This window comes from Mustela erminea, chromosome 18 (assembly GCF_009829155.1).
Source record: "Mustela erminea isolate mMusErm1 chromosome 18, mMusErm1.Pri, whole genome shotgun sequence".
NCBI lineage: Eukaryota > Metazoa > Chordata > Mammalia > Carnivora > Mustelidae > Mustela > Mustela erminea.
This window is the reverse complement of record NC_045631.1, coordinates 255,395-269,497: the sequence shown is the minus strand read 5'-3', so window position 1 is coordinate 269,497 and position 14,103 is coordinate 255,395. Positions and strand designations below refer to the sequence as shown.

Genomic DNA, 14,103 nt, shown 5'->3' with positions numbered 1-14,103 from the left:
GGCACAGGGGGCGGTCAGATGACGTAGACGTTAGGACCGACTGGCCCTCTGGGAACTCGGGGTCCCACCCGCCGCCGCAGCCCTCCTCCCTCGCTGTCTTACGGCATTTGCCTGAGTCGGCCTGACGGCGCCTTTGCGACGCCAGTCCTCGCTTGACGGAGAGGAAGCCGGAAGTCGCCGCCGCCGTCGTCCCCTCCCCGTCCCCGCCCGCCGGGTGCAGCCGGAGGTTGACAGGTCGAGGCGGGGAGGCGGCGGCGGCGGCACAGCCGGACGCCCGACACGGAGACTCCATGGGGAACGCTCCGAGTCACAGCAGTGAAGACGAAGGGGCTGCCGCCGGGGGCGAGGGCTGGGGCCCGCACCAGGGCTGGGCGGCCGACTCGGGCACGGTTGCCGGCTCGGGCCCCGCGGCTCCGGCGCTGCCGCCCGCCGCTGCGCTGCTGGAGCCGGCCCGACTGCGAGAGGCGGCGGCGGCGCTGCGGCCCGCTCCGCCCTGCGAGTCTCTGGTGTCCAGGCACCACGGCGCGCTGCTGCGCTGGCTGGAGGAGCGGCTGGGCCGCGGTGAGGAGTCCGTCACCCTGGAGCAGTTCCGGGAGCTGCTGGAGGCTCGCGGCGCCGGCTGCTCGGGCGAGCAGTTCGAGGAGGTGAGGACCGGCCCGCGACGGCGGGGCGGGGGCGGGGCGGTGTCTCTCGACGGGCGGGGCGGAACCCCGCGGGGTGCGCGGGCTCTGAGGACTGGAGCTTGCGGTGCTCGCGTCCTCTACTCCGCGGGACACGGCTGCGAGTCTCTACCCTCTTCTGGGGGTGCGGAAAGCCTAGACGGGGCCGTCCTTGGTTTGAGGAACTCGACAAGCCCTGGAGTCTTCGCAGGTCGTTGCAGTGCCGACGTTTGTGCTGCTGCCCCACGCGGCCCCGGCGGCCCGCGGGATCTTCCTTGTCGGGCTCCGGGGCGGAGGCCTAGGGATCGAGGGAGTGGCGGTGGAAGCCACTGTGTTGTACCGGCGGGAGGATTGTCCAGAGCGCCCTCTGAATCGGGCGTGGGCGCCCAGCGAGCGTGGGAGCAGGACAACCGGGCCTGGAGAGCTCGCCTTCTGAAACCCATTCTCACTACCCCGAAACTACCATTTCCAAAGTACACACTTGTTTCTGGATAGTCCAGGAGCCGTGTTTTAGACTCATGGAAACCTCCGTGTAACCTGAAGCTGACGGGCAGGTGTCACCCGTCCTGCTAGGACTTGTAATGACCGAGGTTTGGGCACAGTCATTAGCATCATCTCTGTTGCATCATGAGCAGCAAATTGATATGGAAACAAAATATTCTTTTCTCAGAAGGGATGTTAGGTATTATTTGTACCTTTCATTTTACAGTGAAAAGAGAACTGCTCCAGGGTCTCCCACTGACTCGTTGGCAGCCCAAGCCCTAGCACTCTGCTCTCTTGGTTTGTTTGCTTCTTTGTCTTAGGTCCCACCGCCTCCTTCTTGGGAACCCATTTCTTTAACTCCACAGTGTTACAGCAGATAGATGCTTAATTTGTGGGAGTGAGTAAGCCACGTAGAGTCTTCAGCGTCCGTGAAGGGTGCAATGAAGGTGCTTGTAATGCCATTAGAAAGTGATGTGCGCTTTACAAACAGAGGCTTTTAAAATATTTTAAGAATGTTTTTTGCATATAAATAGGGTTTGTATGTTTCTTATATTTTCTTTAAAAAGATACCGGTAAGACATCCCAGTTCTTGAAAATGGGGTCATACTCGTTAGTGAAGGATCTCCATATGTATTTTTTCTTAATTCCAAGAGTCCGTGTAATACTTTCGTCTCTAGCTCTACATGTATTGAGAGAAAATGAAGTTGTGTTGGGAAGAGCTGTGTAGATCTGTTGAAGGAGTTGGCACGTTTCAGAATTGTCCAGAAGGCAATGGCGGGAACAGTATTTACATTGGAAATGTCTGACAGAAATAGAGCTACAAGCAGTTGACAGGAGTCCCATAATGTAAGGCCAGGAGTCCGTTTTAACAGTGTTTTATTTATTCACTTACAGAGAGAGGGAGAGTGAGAGAGCACAAGCAGAGCGGAGGGGCAGAGGGAGAAGCAGACTCCCAGCCGAGCAGGGAGACCTATGCAGGGCTCAATCCTGGGACCCTGAGATCATGAGCTGAGCCGGAGTCAGACGCTTAACCCACTGTGCCACCCAAGCGCCCAAGGCCAAGAAGTCCTTAAGGTGTGGTCCAGAAATCACGCGGGGGCTATGATATTGTTCATTGAGCAAATATTTGTTGGGCACACACTGATTACTGGGCACTTGGATGACAGTGGACAAAGCAGAGTCTTACTCTTAAATGGTGTGTCGTACTGAAGGGGACTCACGCGAACCCAGCAGTTATAGTCGTAGTGAGTATCAGCCAAAGGAAGGTGTAAGGAAAAATATACCAAGAGTATTTAATTACCTGGAAAGTCGCATTTCAGCTCAGATCCAAAGGGTGATAGATAACATGGGAGGAGCAGAGGGTTAGCAGGGAGAGAAAATCTCATGCACATGTCCAAGTCCAGAGAGCGGAGAATTTGGAAGAAAGGTGTGATGTATTAGGCTTAGACAAAACTGCTGCAAGGGACAGAAAGGTCAGTGCATCAGTGGTTTAAATGGTAAACAAGCTTGGGGTGCCTGCCTTCAGCTCGGGTCGTGATCCCAGAATCCTGGGATGCAGTCCCACATCGGTCTCCCTGCTCAGCGGAGGAGCCTCCTTCTTTCTCTCCCGTTCCCCCTTCTTGTGTTCCCTCTCTCACTATTTCTCTCTGTCAAATAAATAAAATTTAAAAAAATAGTAAACCAGGGGCGCCTGGGTGGCTCAGTGGGTTAAAGCCTCTGCCTTCGGCTCAGGTCATGATCCCAGGGTCCTGGGATCGAGCCCCGCATCGGGCTGTCTGCTCCGTGGAGAGCCTGCATCCTCCTCTCTCTCTCTCTGCCTGCCTCTCTGCCTGCTTGTGATCTCTGTCTGTCAAAAAAAAAAAAAGTAGTAAACCAGCTTCTGGGTGCCTGGGGGCTCAGTTGGTTAAGCGACTGCCTTCAGCTCGGGTCATGATCCCAGTGTCCTGCTTCTCCCTCTCAGTGTGCCTGCCTCTCTGCCCACCTATGCTCTCTTTGTCAGGTAAATCAGTAAGATCTTCAGAAGAAATAGTAAACAGCTTCTTAGGAAAAAGTCCAGGTGGACGGTCCAGGTTTGACGTGGCCTTCAGTCGTTCCCCTGGGGACCTGGCTCCATCGTTCTTGTGCTGTCCTCCTCCACAGGCGCTTTCCACCGAGTGACTGGAATGATTCCTTCAGCTGTCGCTTTGTGTATTACAGCCTCAGGAGAAGGAAATGGGAGGAGAGGGCTACACTGCCTTTCTTTCTTTCTTTTTTTTTTTTTTAAGATTTTATTTATTTGACACAGAGAGAGAGATCACAAGCAGGCAGAGAGGCAGGCAGAGAGAGAGGGGGAAGCAGGCTCCCCGCTGAGCAGAGAGCCTGATATGGGGCTCGATCCCAGGACCCTGAGACCATGACCCGAGCCCAAGGCAGAGGCTTAACCCACTGAACCACCCAGGTGCCCCCACACCGCCTTTCTTAAGGACAGAGCTCACCTCCCGTTGGCACAAGCCCGGCCACAGGACCCCACTGAGCTGCAAGGGAGGCAGGGAACAACTTTTATTCCATGGCCATGGATTTAGCTGAAAAACAAGGATGTGATTACTGAGAAAGAGGAGAACAGATACCCTGTTCCAATTAGTGGTGTGACACACGTGGCTAGACCCCAGAACTCAAAGGAAGAGAGCGAAGCTGGAGGAGTGGGCAGGAGTCAGGTCCTGGGGAGGCCTTGCAGCCTCTGTCATCTAGGAGTTTGCAAACCAGAGCTTTAAGCCAGATCCATGGTGCTGTGGCTGCCTTCTAGGGAGCCGGTTGGAGAGGGGAGCAGGGTCCAAGCAGGTCAGTTAGGAAGCTATTATGACAGTTTAGGTAAGAGACTGAGTGGCTTGGGCTGGGGTGGTGGCAGCTAAAATGGCACCAACAATTTTTTTTAAGATTTTATTTTTTAATTTGACAGATCACAAGTAGGCAGAGAGGCAGGCAGAGAGAGGAGGGGAGGCAGGCTCCCCACCTAGCAGAGAGCCCGATGCGAGGCTCGATCCCAGGATCCCGGGATCATGACCTCAGCTGAAGACAGAAGCCTTAACCCACTGAGCCACCCAGGGGCCCTGGCACCAACAATTTTGAGAGTGATTTAGGAAGTAAAATAAGCAGTCCTTGAGACTTATGTGTGAGTAGAGAATTAGAAGGGGAAAGGAATTCAGGATGGCTCCAACATTACTGGAAAGGTGATAGGGCTGATTATTGAGAATAGAAACTTTTTTAGGCAGGGAAGATCTGGAGAGACCAGATTTGGTCTGGTTTGGCTCTGGTTTGGCTATGCTGAGCTTAATGTGTCCATGGGCAGCGACGTGGAGGTGTCGCAGACAGGGAGTCCGAGAGAACACTGCTTGAGATACAGTCATCTGTTCGCTGGGGTTCCGTGAGAAAGTAGCCCATCGGTTCTTCCCACTGTGAAGTGTGTGTGTGTGCTCCGTGAGAACTTGAGTCCCTTAGAGCTAGTCCGTGGACTGTTGAACATTGTTAAATCCGAGGTCGTGCAGCCACCATGACTAAAGAGATAGGTGGGAAGAAAAACCTGAGTGGTTGTCCCTTCCCCGCTGTGAAACACAGAGTCATCGTAGTCACACGTGTGGCAGAAACAAACCTTAAGGACTCAGAAGCCCAGCAGTAAGACCTGGTGACTTGGGAAAGTTGCAGGTTTGTATTTTCCTTCTGTAAAAATCCCTGGGGCCACCTAGAGGTGTGTCATAGGGTCTTAAGTACCCATACACTGAACTCACGAAATACATGCTGGGAGTTTTCTTCACACCTGCAGGGCTGTCTCCCCTCACTCTCTACAGTGTGTGCGGAGACTTGGTGTCTAGTGATTCGGGCCAGCTGTGCAAGGCTGGTGGGTGACCCCAGCTCCACAGTGAGGACGAGACTGAAGGCTCTGTAGAGTTCAGGGACTCAAATAGGATGGGAAAGTGAGTTCTGGTGCCAACACTCTAGTGGAGTCCTCTGACTCCAGGCCTTCCTCCTCTAGGGACCTGGTTCTCTGGGATTCTTTTTACTTAGTCTCATTTTTTTTTTTTTTTTTTTGTCTCAATTCTTTAATTTTCCTCTGCATGCTAAGGGAGACCTAGCAAGAATAATTCCAGTTTGAGAAAAAGCATTGTGTATTTTTCTTGAAGCCTGTTCCCCTTTAGTAGACCTGGTGTGGAGACGGTTAGGGGTGTGGCCTAGTACTAAAGTCTGGTGACCTGCCCTTGCTGCTGGTTAGCACTTGTTAGCTGAAAAGAGCAGGTCTGTCTCCACGTGAAGGCTTAGCCAGGGTTTAAAAAGCCATTTGGAAGAACTCGCAGTGGTTGTCCTATCTGTAAGCATGGAGAAATTATACGGGGAAATGTCCAAGAAGATAAGCATTAGCCATGGTTATGATTCCGTGCTCTAAAACAAGTGTGCCCTTGGATGTAAGTAAGCGGACATTTCTGTGTCTTAGTTAATTTTAATATAAGCTTGTGATGATGTGTTGTGATACTTTAAGTTTAAGGGTATAAGGGAGATGTTAATAAAACGCCTTCATAGTAGCAACTAAAACGATGATGTGTGTTTTTCCCTCCTTTCATTTTATGGTCCCCGGCGGTATACAGTATGACTATACTGCTAAGTGTTTCCAAGTTTCATATGCTGGTTCTTGGGCTCCAGATCCGTGTTGCCATCCATGTCCCCACGGGCATCTTGCCTTCATGTTCCCATGACTTAGTTGCTTGAGGTGGTACCCTAAAGAAGTTGCTGGACTTGTACTGTAGATCAAAGTCTGAAGCTTTATCATTTTATAGTGGAACATACCTTCTCTTCTGCTAGGTGTGGTCCATGGGGAAGGACTCTGGTTTGATCATAGGGAGCAGAATCTGCTTGACCTTTATGCAGATGGGGAATAGAGTTAAAATTAAATCCCTATCTGACAGCAGAGATTAGAGATTCCGTGTTTGTACTCTCAGTACGCTATGCCTCCAGAGACGTGTAGAGTCTTGGGCAGGAAAAGGTGCTGAACACGGGATGATGGCAGATGGCTTTCAGATGGGAATTTGAGAGAACTAGGTCTTCTTTTATTAATTTGCCGTACTGGCTCTGGTGCTTCGTCTGTGAAACTCACTGGGCTGCGCAGTGCGAGGGCAGGACCATCCCTGTCCCTTGCCCTCTTGCCTCCGCGCGGCTGTGTCTCCGGGCCAGGGCCAGGCCAGCGCTCCGCCGCAGGGCCCGCAGGTTGGGTGAGCAGCCTGAAGACAGTCTCGTCCTCATTCTCCGGCCTTGTGCCCCATATCCAGTCTGCAACGGTGGAGGAGTAGGGGATTTTTTGATGTTTGAGGGAACAGTTAAATAGAGTTTTAGGAAAACTAGAAAAGGGTTTTAGTGTTTGGTGCAGAGGAAATTTAGAGGAAAAACACCATTTGTCATTATCGTGTCAAAGGTTTTAATCCTCTGGTTTAGAATGGCTCTGAGCCCAAGAACTATGCAAATAGAATTATGCGGATGTAATTCTCCACCCTTTGAAGACAGAGCGTGAGAGACTCCTGTCTGTGCAGTAAGGATAAAGCAGGTGCAGACATTGCTTGCCCGCAGTCCAGGGCCTGCAGAGACTCCCCACTGCCTGAAGGACAAATACATATTCCTCAGAAGGGCCTAGAACCCCCGGGCTGGCCAGTCTCCCTGTCTGACCTCCTCTGCCTCTGTTTCCCTGTTCGAGCCGTGTGCCCACGCCAATGGGACACCTGCCTTGTCCTGTGTGTGGACCTTGTTTCTCTCAGTTCTTCAAGATTCCCTGCCTTGGCACCATCACCTGGTCAGGACCAAACCTTTCTCGTGCCGTGATTCTGAATAACTGGGTTTGGGCCCTCGTTGCCTGTTCTATACATCGCTTGGCACGTAGAGCGCACCACCTGATCTTGTCCTGCCCTTTGGCTGTGAGGCCCCCTGCCCAGCTGCCTGCTCTACTCTGGCCCAGCAAGCGATGGCCGTGGATGGCGATGAGGCGGTGGGGGAGAGAAGGACTCTGGGTGAATTGGGGGTTATTTTGACCCTGTGTACTTCGCTGTGTCGGGGATGATGGTATTGGCTTCTTGTGGGGAAGAAGAGCTATAGAGGAAAGGCCACAGCCTTGTTTTACCTTTCCCTGATTTCCAACACACTGCTTCATCACGCGCTGTCTTACTGTAGAAACTTCATTGGCTCCCCATTGCTTTTAGACTCAAACGGGAGGCTAAGCTTTAGGTCTGTGTAACTTTCCACTCTCAGCTCCTGGAGCATTTTAGCCGACTGAGCCCATTCGCAGTTTCTCCTGCACACGGGAATTTTGTCCTTGCCTCCCTTTGCCCCTGTAGCCCTTTGCTTCACCCTAAGCCCATTTCACTTTCAGGGACCACAGGGGAGCCTTTAACAGTAGCATGGAGTTTGGGAAAGACTTCACCAAACCAGGGCCTGAGAGGCTAGAAGAATTTGCCAGGCAGAGGAAGGAGGGGATGCAGTGGAAAGGTGTAACACAGGAGCGCCTGGGGGGCTCCATCGTTTGAGTATCTGACTCTTGCTTTCGGTTCAGGTTGTGATTCCCACAGGGTCATGAGATCGAGCCCTGTGTGGGGCTCTGTGCTCAGTGTGGAGCCTGCTTGGGATTCTCTCTCTTCTCCTCCTCCCTCTGCCCCTCCTCCCCCCAGCCTGCTCACGTGTGTGCTCTCGCAGTGCAGACAAATTGGGGTGAAAGAGTGTGGCCGACTTTGGGAGTGCTGCTCCTTTGGGCTCTAGTCTACCATCTGAGTTGGGAAGGACCTTAGTAAGCATTGCATGCAGCCTCTCCCCTCCCGTTGCCCGGGAAAGGAGTCCCTTCTGTAATACCCTGGACAGCTGCGCTTACCGTAGCAGTGAGCTCCCTGTTTCGTAAGTCCTCCTGTCCCACTGTTCCTCTTTAGCCTGAGTTTCAGACTTGGGCTCTGGGGTCAGACTGTGCACAGAAAAATCTGGGTTCCACCATCTGCAGGCTGTGTGATTAGTCACACAGCTGCTCTGTGCCCCAGCCGTCCCCCGGGAAGGGTGAGCATGGTGCTAGTTGTCACCTTGTACAGTTAGCATGAGGAGTCAAGGAACTTGTCCACGTGGAAGCCCTAGAACAGCGCCTGGCACGCCCCTCCTGCCCTGGGTGGTGTTCTTCTCTGTTCTAGCTCTGCGCCAGGAGTGTTCACTCTGTCTCCTGACAGCCCTTCCAGTGCTTGGACACCATGCAGCGTGGTCTCACAGATGGGTAAACTGAGACCTTAAGTAGAGAGGCAAAACTCTGGGCCAGCAAGTGGTAGAGCTGCGACCCGATCCAGACCTCTCACATGGCTTGTTTCTCCCAGGTTGAACCAGGGTGCAGCCTTTGTAGGAAGCCCGATGCGTGCGTTCTGCTGCTCTGTGCCCCGTTCTGGTTTGTGAGGGGTTTGGTACGTTCTCATGTGTACCATGTTCTTGATCCTACACGTGGTTAAGGACATTAAGTTGGAATGGTCTGAGCGCCATCCCGTGTTACGCTGCATCTCTCGCATGCCGCGGCCAAGGGCCTGCCCTTGGGCGATGCCTCAGTGGTTACGGCATGGGTGGCGAGGCACGCAAATGGGCATGTTGGCGGAAGCCTGAGGCCAGAGAAGAGGAGGGAGATGCAGCACAGAAGGTTGATGCAGTCTCCGTGGAGGTGGTGTCAGCTCCGTGGAGATGGGCGGCCGTGCTCTGTTTCCAGAGAGCAGGAAGTCGACTTGCTTCCCTTTGCACAGTTAAGGCCAGACCTACTGTACGTAGTTGGGTTTGAGGACCCCCCCCCCCAGGCTGCAGAGCTGCAAACTGTTGGGACTCTCTTTAGTGAGGGCTAACTTGCATATTAAACATGAAACAGAAAAGAATGCAATAGAAGATGTCAGGGTACATTGTATCTAGTAAGAGAAAGTTTTACATTGTTTCAGGAGGCATATTAGCATTATAGGCCCTGGGCATGGCATGAAATATATTTCTTTTTCTTTTGTTTTGTTTTATTTTATTTTTGTTTTGTTTTATTTTATTTTTGACAGAGAGAGCCGGCACACACAAGAGCCGAAGCTGTGGCAGAGGGAGAGGGAGAAGTGGGTTCCTCCCTGGGGCGGGATCCCAGGACCCTGGGATCAGGACCTGAGCAGAAGGCAGATACTTAACTGACTGAACCATGCCCCCAAAATGTATTTCTTTCTTTCTTTTTTTAAAAAAAGATTTTATTTATTTATTTGAGTGACAGAGATAGTGAGATAGAGCGCAAACAGAGGAGAGGGGGAGGGTCAGAGGAAGAAGCAGCCTCCCCACGGAGCAGAGAGCCCAACTTGGGGTGACGTTGGGCAACATGGGGCTTGATCCCAGAACCGCTGGGATTGGGACCTGTGCCAAAGGCAGATGCTTAACCACCAGAGTCACCCAGGCGCCCCCTTGAAATGTATTTCTTACAGTAGCTCAGCCAGTGACACTTGAGACACACTGCTCTGGGGTTAGGTCAAACTGGAGGGTCCCAGAGGGGACAGCCAGCATGGGAATGAGACTAAAGCCATAGTGGAGTGAGAACTGGTTGAGGGAGACTCGGGGCCTGTTGCCCGTGTTCAGTGATCCGTGGGCTGTTCTGGGGCACAGGGATCGGATGTGTTCTGAAGGGCCCCACAGGTGGTGACACTAGGGAGGCGCATTTCCATTCATTATATAGAGAAGAGAGTTCTTGCTGTCAGAACTGGTCAGAAGACATGAGCTTCCCATCACCAGTGTGTGTCACAGAGACACCGGAGAAGGAGTTCAAGCCATGTAAAGGCCTGTATGTGAAGACATTGGTAGGTCCATTCCAGTTTGAGGGTTTAAGTAGATCTGGAATGATCAATCTTTTCCAGTGGCCTCCTGGTACCCTTGCTAGGCAATGGGAGCCCCTCAGCCTGACGGGCCAGGCTCTCTGTCCTCTGGCTTCCACAGCCCTGCCTCCTGCTGCACCAGGAATGAGAGTCCATGCGGTCTTTCCTGCTCTCTGTGTCCAGGCTTACATTCCGGCCCCTCTTCCTATGATGGCTGCCTCGTCTGCACATGCTCACAGATTCCTAGTTACTCGTCAAAACTCAGTGCAAGGGTGGTTTTTCTCAGGGCCACATTCCCCGAGTATCCCAGTCCTTTTTGGGCTTCTGGCCTCTGGAGCGTCTGTCAGCTTGTGGCACAGTGGCGCATGGTGTAGGATCCCAAGTCATACCACGATCACATCCTGATACCATGATTTACGGCTGCCAGCCTTGTGACCTCGAACAACATCCTTCGCCTCTCTGTTCCTCACTGGTAGAAGGGTAGCGCCTACCTCGAGGGTCGCTGAGGAGAATACGAGTTGCTCCCGGTGTGCGGCTTAGAGCTCTGCCTGGGGCTTGTTCTGTTAGCCACCCGGGTTGTTTATGCTCTAGCTGTGTTGTGGGGATGAGCACACGTCACATTGCTGCTGTTGGTTTGCAGATCTCTTTTCCAAGGCTGTGAGCATTTCGGAGGGCAAGGATGTGCCCTGTCGGTTTTCCCACGCGTGGAGCCAGGCTCAGCTTCAGGGGCACAGTGTCCGCCTGTCAGAGAGGACTGAGTGTGCGCAGGAGCAGACCAGACTCCAGGAAGTCCTGCGAAATACACCAGCTGTTAAGTGTTGGATTTGAAAACCGGTACATTTCTTTAAGGACAATTTCCAGGCGTCGGGAAATGATGTATTTATTTGGTGAAGCTATTAGCAATGCTGTTCTGATTTTTTTTGTCACACAGTATGTCTTTCTTTTTCTTTGTTTAAAAATTCTTTTTATTATATTCAGTAATTACTGACAGATCAATAGATTTTTTTTTACAATTTTTAATGTACTTAGTTTTTTTGTTGTTGTTTGTTTGTTTGTTTGTTTTAAAGATTTCACCTATTTGAGAGAGGGAATAAGTGGCGAGGAGCAGAGGGGCAAGCGGACTTACTACTGAGCAGGGGGCCCAATGTGGGGCTGGACCCCAGGACCCTGAAATCATGACCCGAGCTCAAGGCAGAGGCTCAACTGAGCCACCTAGGTGCCCCCTTAGTGTAATTTAACTTAATTTAATGCTTTCTTTGAGACACAGAGAGAGAGAGAGAGACTGGGTGAAAGGAGGGGTAGGGTAGAGGGAGAGAGAGAATCTTAAACACACTCCATGCTGAGTGCAAAGCCTGATGTGGGGCTCAGTCACATGACTGAGATCATGACCTGAGCCAAAATCAAGTGTTGGATGCTTAACCGACTGAGCCCCATACGCGCCCCTCTGCTTGGCATTCTCCCTCTCCCCCTCTTCCCACTTGTCCCCTCTGTCTCTAAATAAATAGGTAAATCTTAAAAACAACAACAGCAGGGGCACCTGGGTAGCTCAGTGGGTTTAGCTCTGCTTTCAGCTCAGGTCATGATCTCAGGGTCCTGGGATCGAGCCCCGCATTGGGCTCTCTGCTCGGGGGGGGGGGGGGAGGGGAGCCTGTTTCCTCCTCTCTTTCTGCCTGCTTCTCTGCCTACTTGTGATCTCTGTCAAATAAATATATAAATCCTTAAAAACAAAAACAAGAAACAACAACAACAGTAAGCCACCATGGGGCCATCCTATAGCTCCCCTCTGCAGCCTGCTGTTCTGTCTGTGGTCCTCACCCTTCTGTGTGGGTTCACTTTGGTCTCCTCTAGCCCCCAGGCCACGTTCACATTTTCCCATGGTCCCAGAAATCTTGTAGGGTTGATGTATTCACTGCGTGAGATGTTCCCTTAGACAGGAGGAAGTATTACGCTACTTAAAAATGTCGTGAAGCCACTCATCCAGTCTGTCCTGTGCTTGAAGTGGGCCCTCAGAATTGTTGATTTTCCTCATCGCTCGTATGGCACAGAGCCTGTGTGACGCATGCCGAAAGCCGTGGCCTGCAGGGATGCATCACCCTTGGCTGCTGCAGCTGGCTCTGAAGCAGGTTTCCTGCACATCCCTGGGCGACGCGGTTACGTGGCTCCGTCAGTTTTCAGTCGCATGCCTCATCCGTCTCCTTCCTGCCACGGAAGGGGAGGCCTTCGCTGACCTTCGCCTTCCTGTCCGTGCCCGCGTGCGCACGTCTCCCGTTCCCCTGGCGGATCCTTTCATCTTGGTGTGTCGGGGAGAACAGGCGTGCCTGTCTGTACGTGGCTGAGCTGTGCAGCACCCCACGACTGTGGCCCCTGTCTCGTACAGCGTTGTGTTTTCTCTGAGGTCGACGACTAAGCGGGTGCTGTTCTTGTGCGCGATCTTCTGTCACTAATGGCGACTGCCGGCTTCCGGCCCGAGCCTGCCTCTCTCGCAGCACACCCGCTCTGCTCTGCAGGCTTCCGGCCGAGCCTGCCTCTCTCGCAGCATACCGGCTCTGCTCAGGCCCATGGCAGCTCCGAGAGGCTCATCTCAAGAGCCCCCAACCAGCTTCGTTCTGGTCCTGGTGTTCTTCAGGTTGTCAGCATCTCCAGCAACCGGGACCTCATTCTCTCTCTCGGTTGGACCCCAGTCTTCCCCTTTCTTGGCACGTTCTGTGTTTGCGCAGCCGCAGCCTCCAGGAGCTTTCCGAGTGAGGGAGCGTTAACTGGCTCCTGTTCTGAGAGCCTCGCTGGGTGAGAACGTCTTTTCCACTCCTGCGCAGTAGGTGGTGTTTTGACTGTGTGTTAACTTCTGGGTGAGAGAGAGAGTCCCCCCAGGATGCTGAAGGCCCTGCTCCTGTCCCAGCTTCCCTTATAACTGCTGAATTGGCCCTGATTCCCGACCTCTGACATGGACGTTGTGTCTTCCCCGTGGAAGCAGGAACTTCTCTTTCCCCTCCGTCTTACAAAATCTGATCACAATGTGCTTTAGTCCCTGGGGGTGGGGGGTGTTCAGCCTCTACGGTGTCAACAGTCATGTCCTTCAGCTGCACGAAATTATCTTGGATCCCATTTCTGTGTTTCCTTCTCTACCACTCACAGTGTTTGGATATTGGATTTCTGGATTGGTCTCTTGGTGGTTTTCGTCTTGCCTTGCCTGGTTCCCATGACTTTGTCTTTGTGCTCTACTCTCTGGGCACTCTAGTCAATTTATCTTCCCAAATCCGCTGAGAGATTTTCATTTTGCTGTGATATTTTAACTTTCAGGAGCTTACGAAAGTGTTCTGAATAGACTGTTTTCAGTAGGAGTCTCTTGGTCTTTCATGACAATGCAGGGTCCCTTTTTATTAGGCGGTGTTGGTGGCAGCTCCCCCACTCTGAATATACCCAAACCCACAAGGTTGTACACTTTAAAAGGGTCATTTTTATGGTATGTGAATTATATGTCAGTAAGTTGGTATTAAAAATAGCTTTTAGGGGCGCCTGGGTGGCTCGGTGGTTTAAAGCCACTGCCTTCGGCTTGGGTCATGATCCCAGGGTCCTGGAATCGAGCCCTGTATCGGGCTCTCTGCTCAGCAGGGAGCTTGCTTCTCCCTCTCTCTCTGCCTGCCTCTCTGCCTGCTTGTGATCTCTATCAAATAAATAAATAAAATCTTTAAAATAATAGCTTTTAAAATATTTCTCTGAAGATATGAACGATAATCTTTTTCACATTTACTTCTCCTTTTCCTTTCTTTTCTCTAAGTTGCTGTTTCTGTGTTTCCTCTTAGACCTTTCCTCAAATGTCCAGTGGTCCAGGAAGGGGACCTAAAGAGTGGGCGCTCCCTGCATCTGGTTGGTGACACTGAGCCTTGGTATATGGTGAAGAGGTTGGGCCCTTCCGTGGGGAGCCCTCTGGTACCTCTGATACTACTGTACCTCTGGTACAGTGTCTCCAGGTCTGTCCTCAGGGCCTTGTCTGGTGCCCCAGAGAAGACCTGCCAGTCTCTTGCCTGGAGGGTTGGCATCTCTGTCCGGCTGCTAGCATTCTGGGAGCCCTGGAGCAGGGGCAGGTCTTCCAACCCTACCTCTGTGGGCTCTAGTGCAGG

General features: G+C 52.3%; 1 protein-coding gene across 3 annotated transcripts in view; it reads left to right on the top strand.

Annotated features, from left to right (window-relative positions):
* Positions 1 to 61: 61 nt before the first annotated feature.
* The window catches only part of ZZEF1 (zinc finger ZZ-type and EF-hand domain containing 1), a 98,429-nt gene continuing 84,387 nt past the window's right edge, over positions 62 to 14,103 (top strand). For 2 of the 3 annotated variants that reach the window (XM_032322275.1, XM_032322273.1), the window contains exon 1: positions 62 to 644. In XM_032322275.1, coding sequence (XP_032178166.1) covers positions 291 to 644 — 354 coding nt within the window. In that variant the 5' untranslated portion in view covers positions 62 to 290. The remainder of the gene's footprint in view (positions 645 to 14,103) is intronic. The other variant, XM_032322274.1, reaches the window with a different exon arrangement.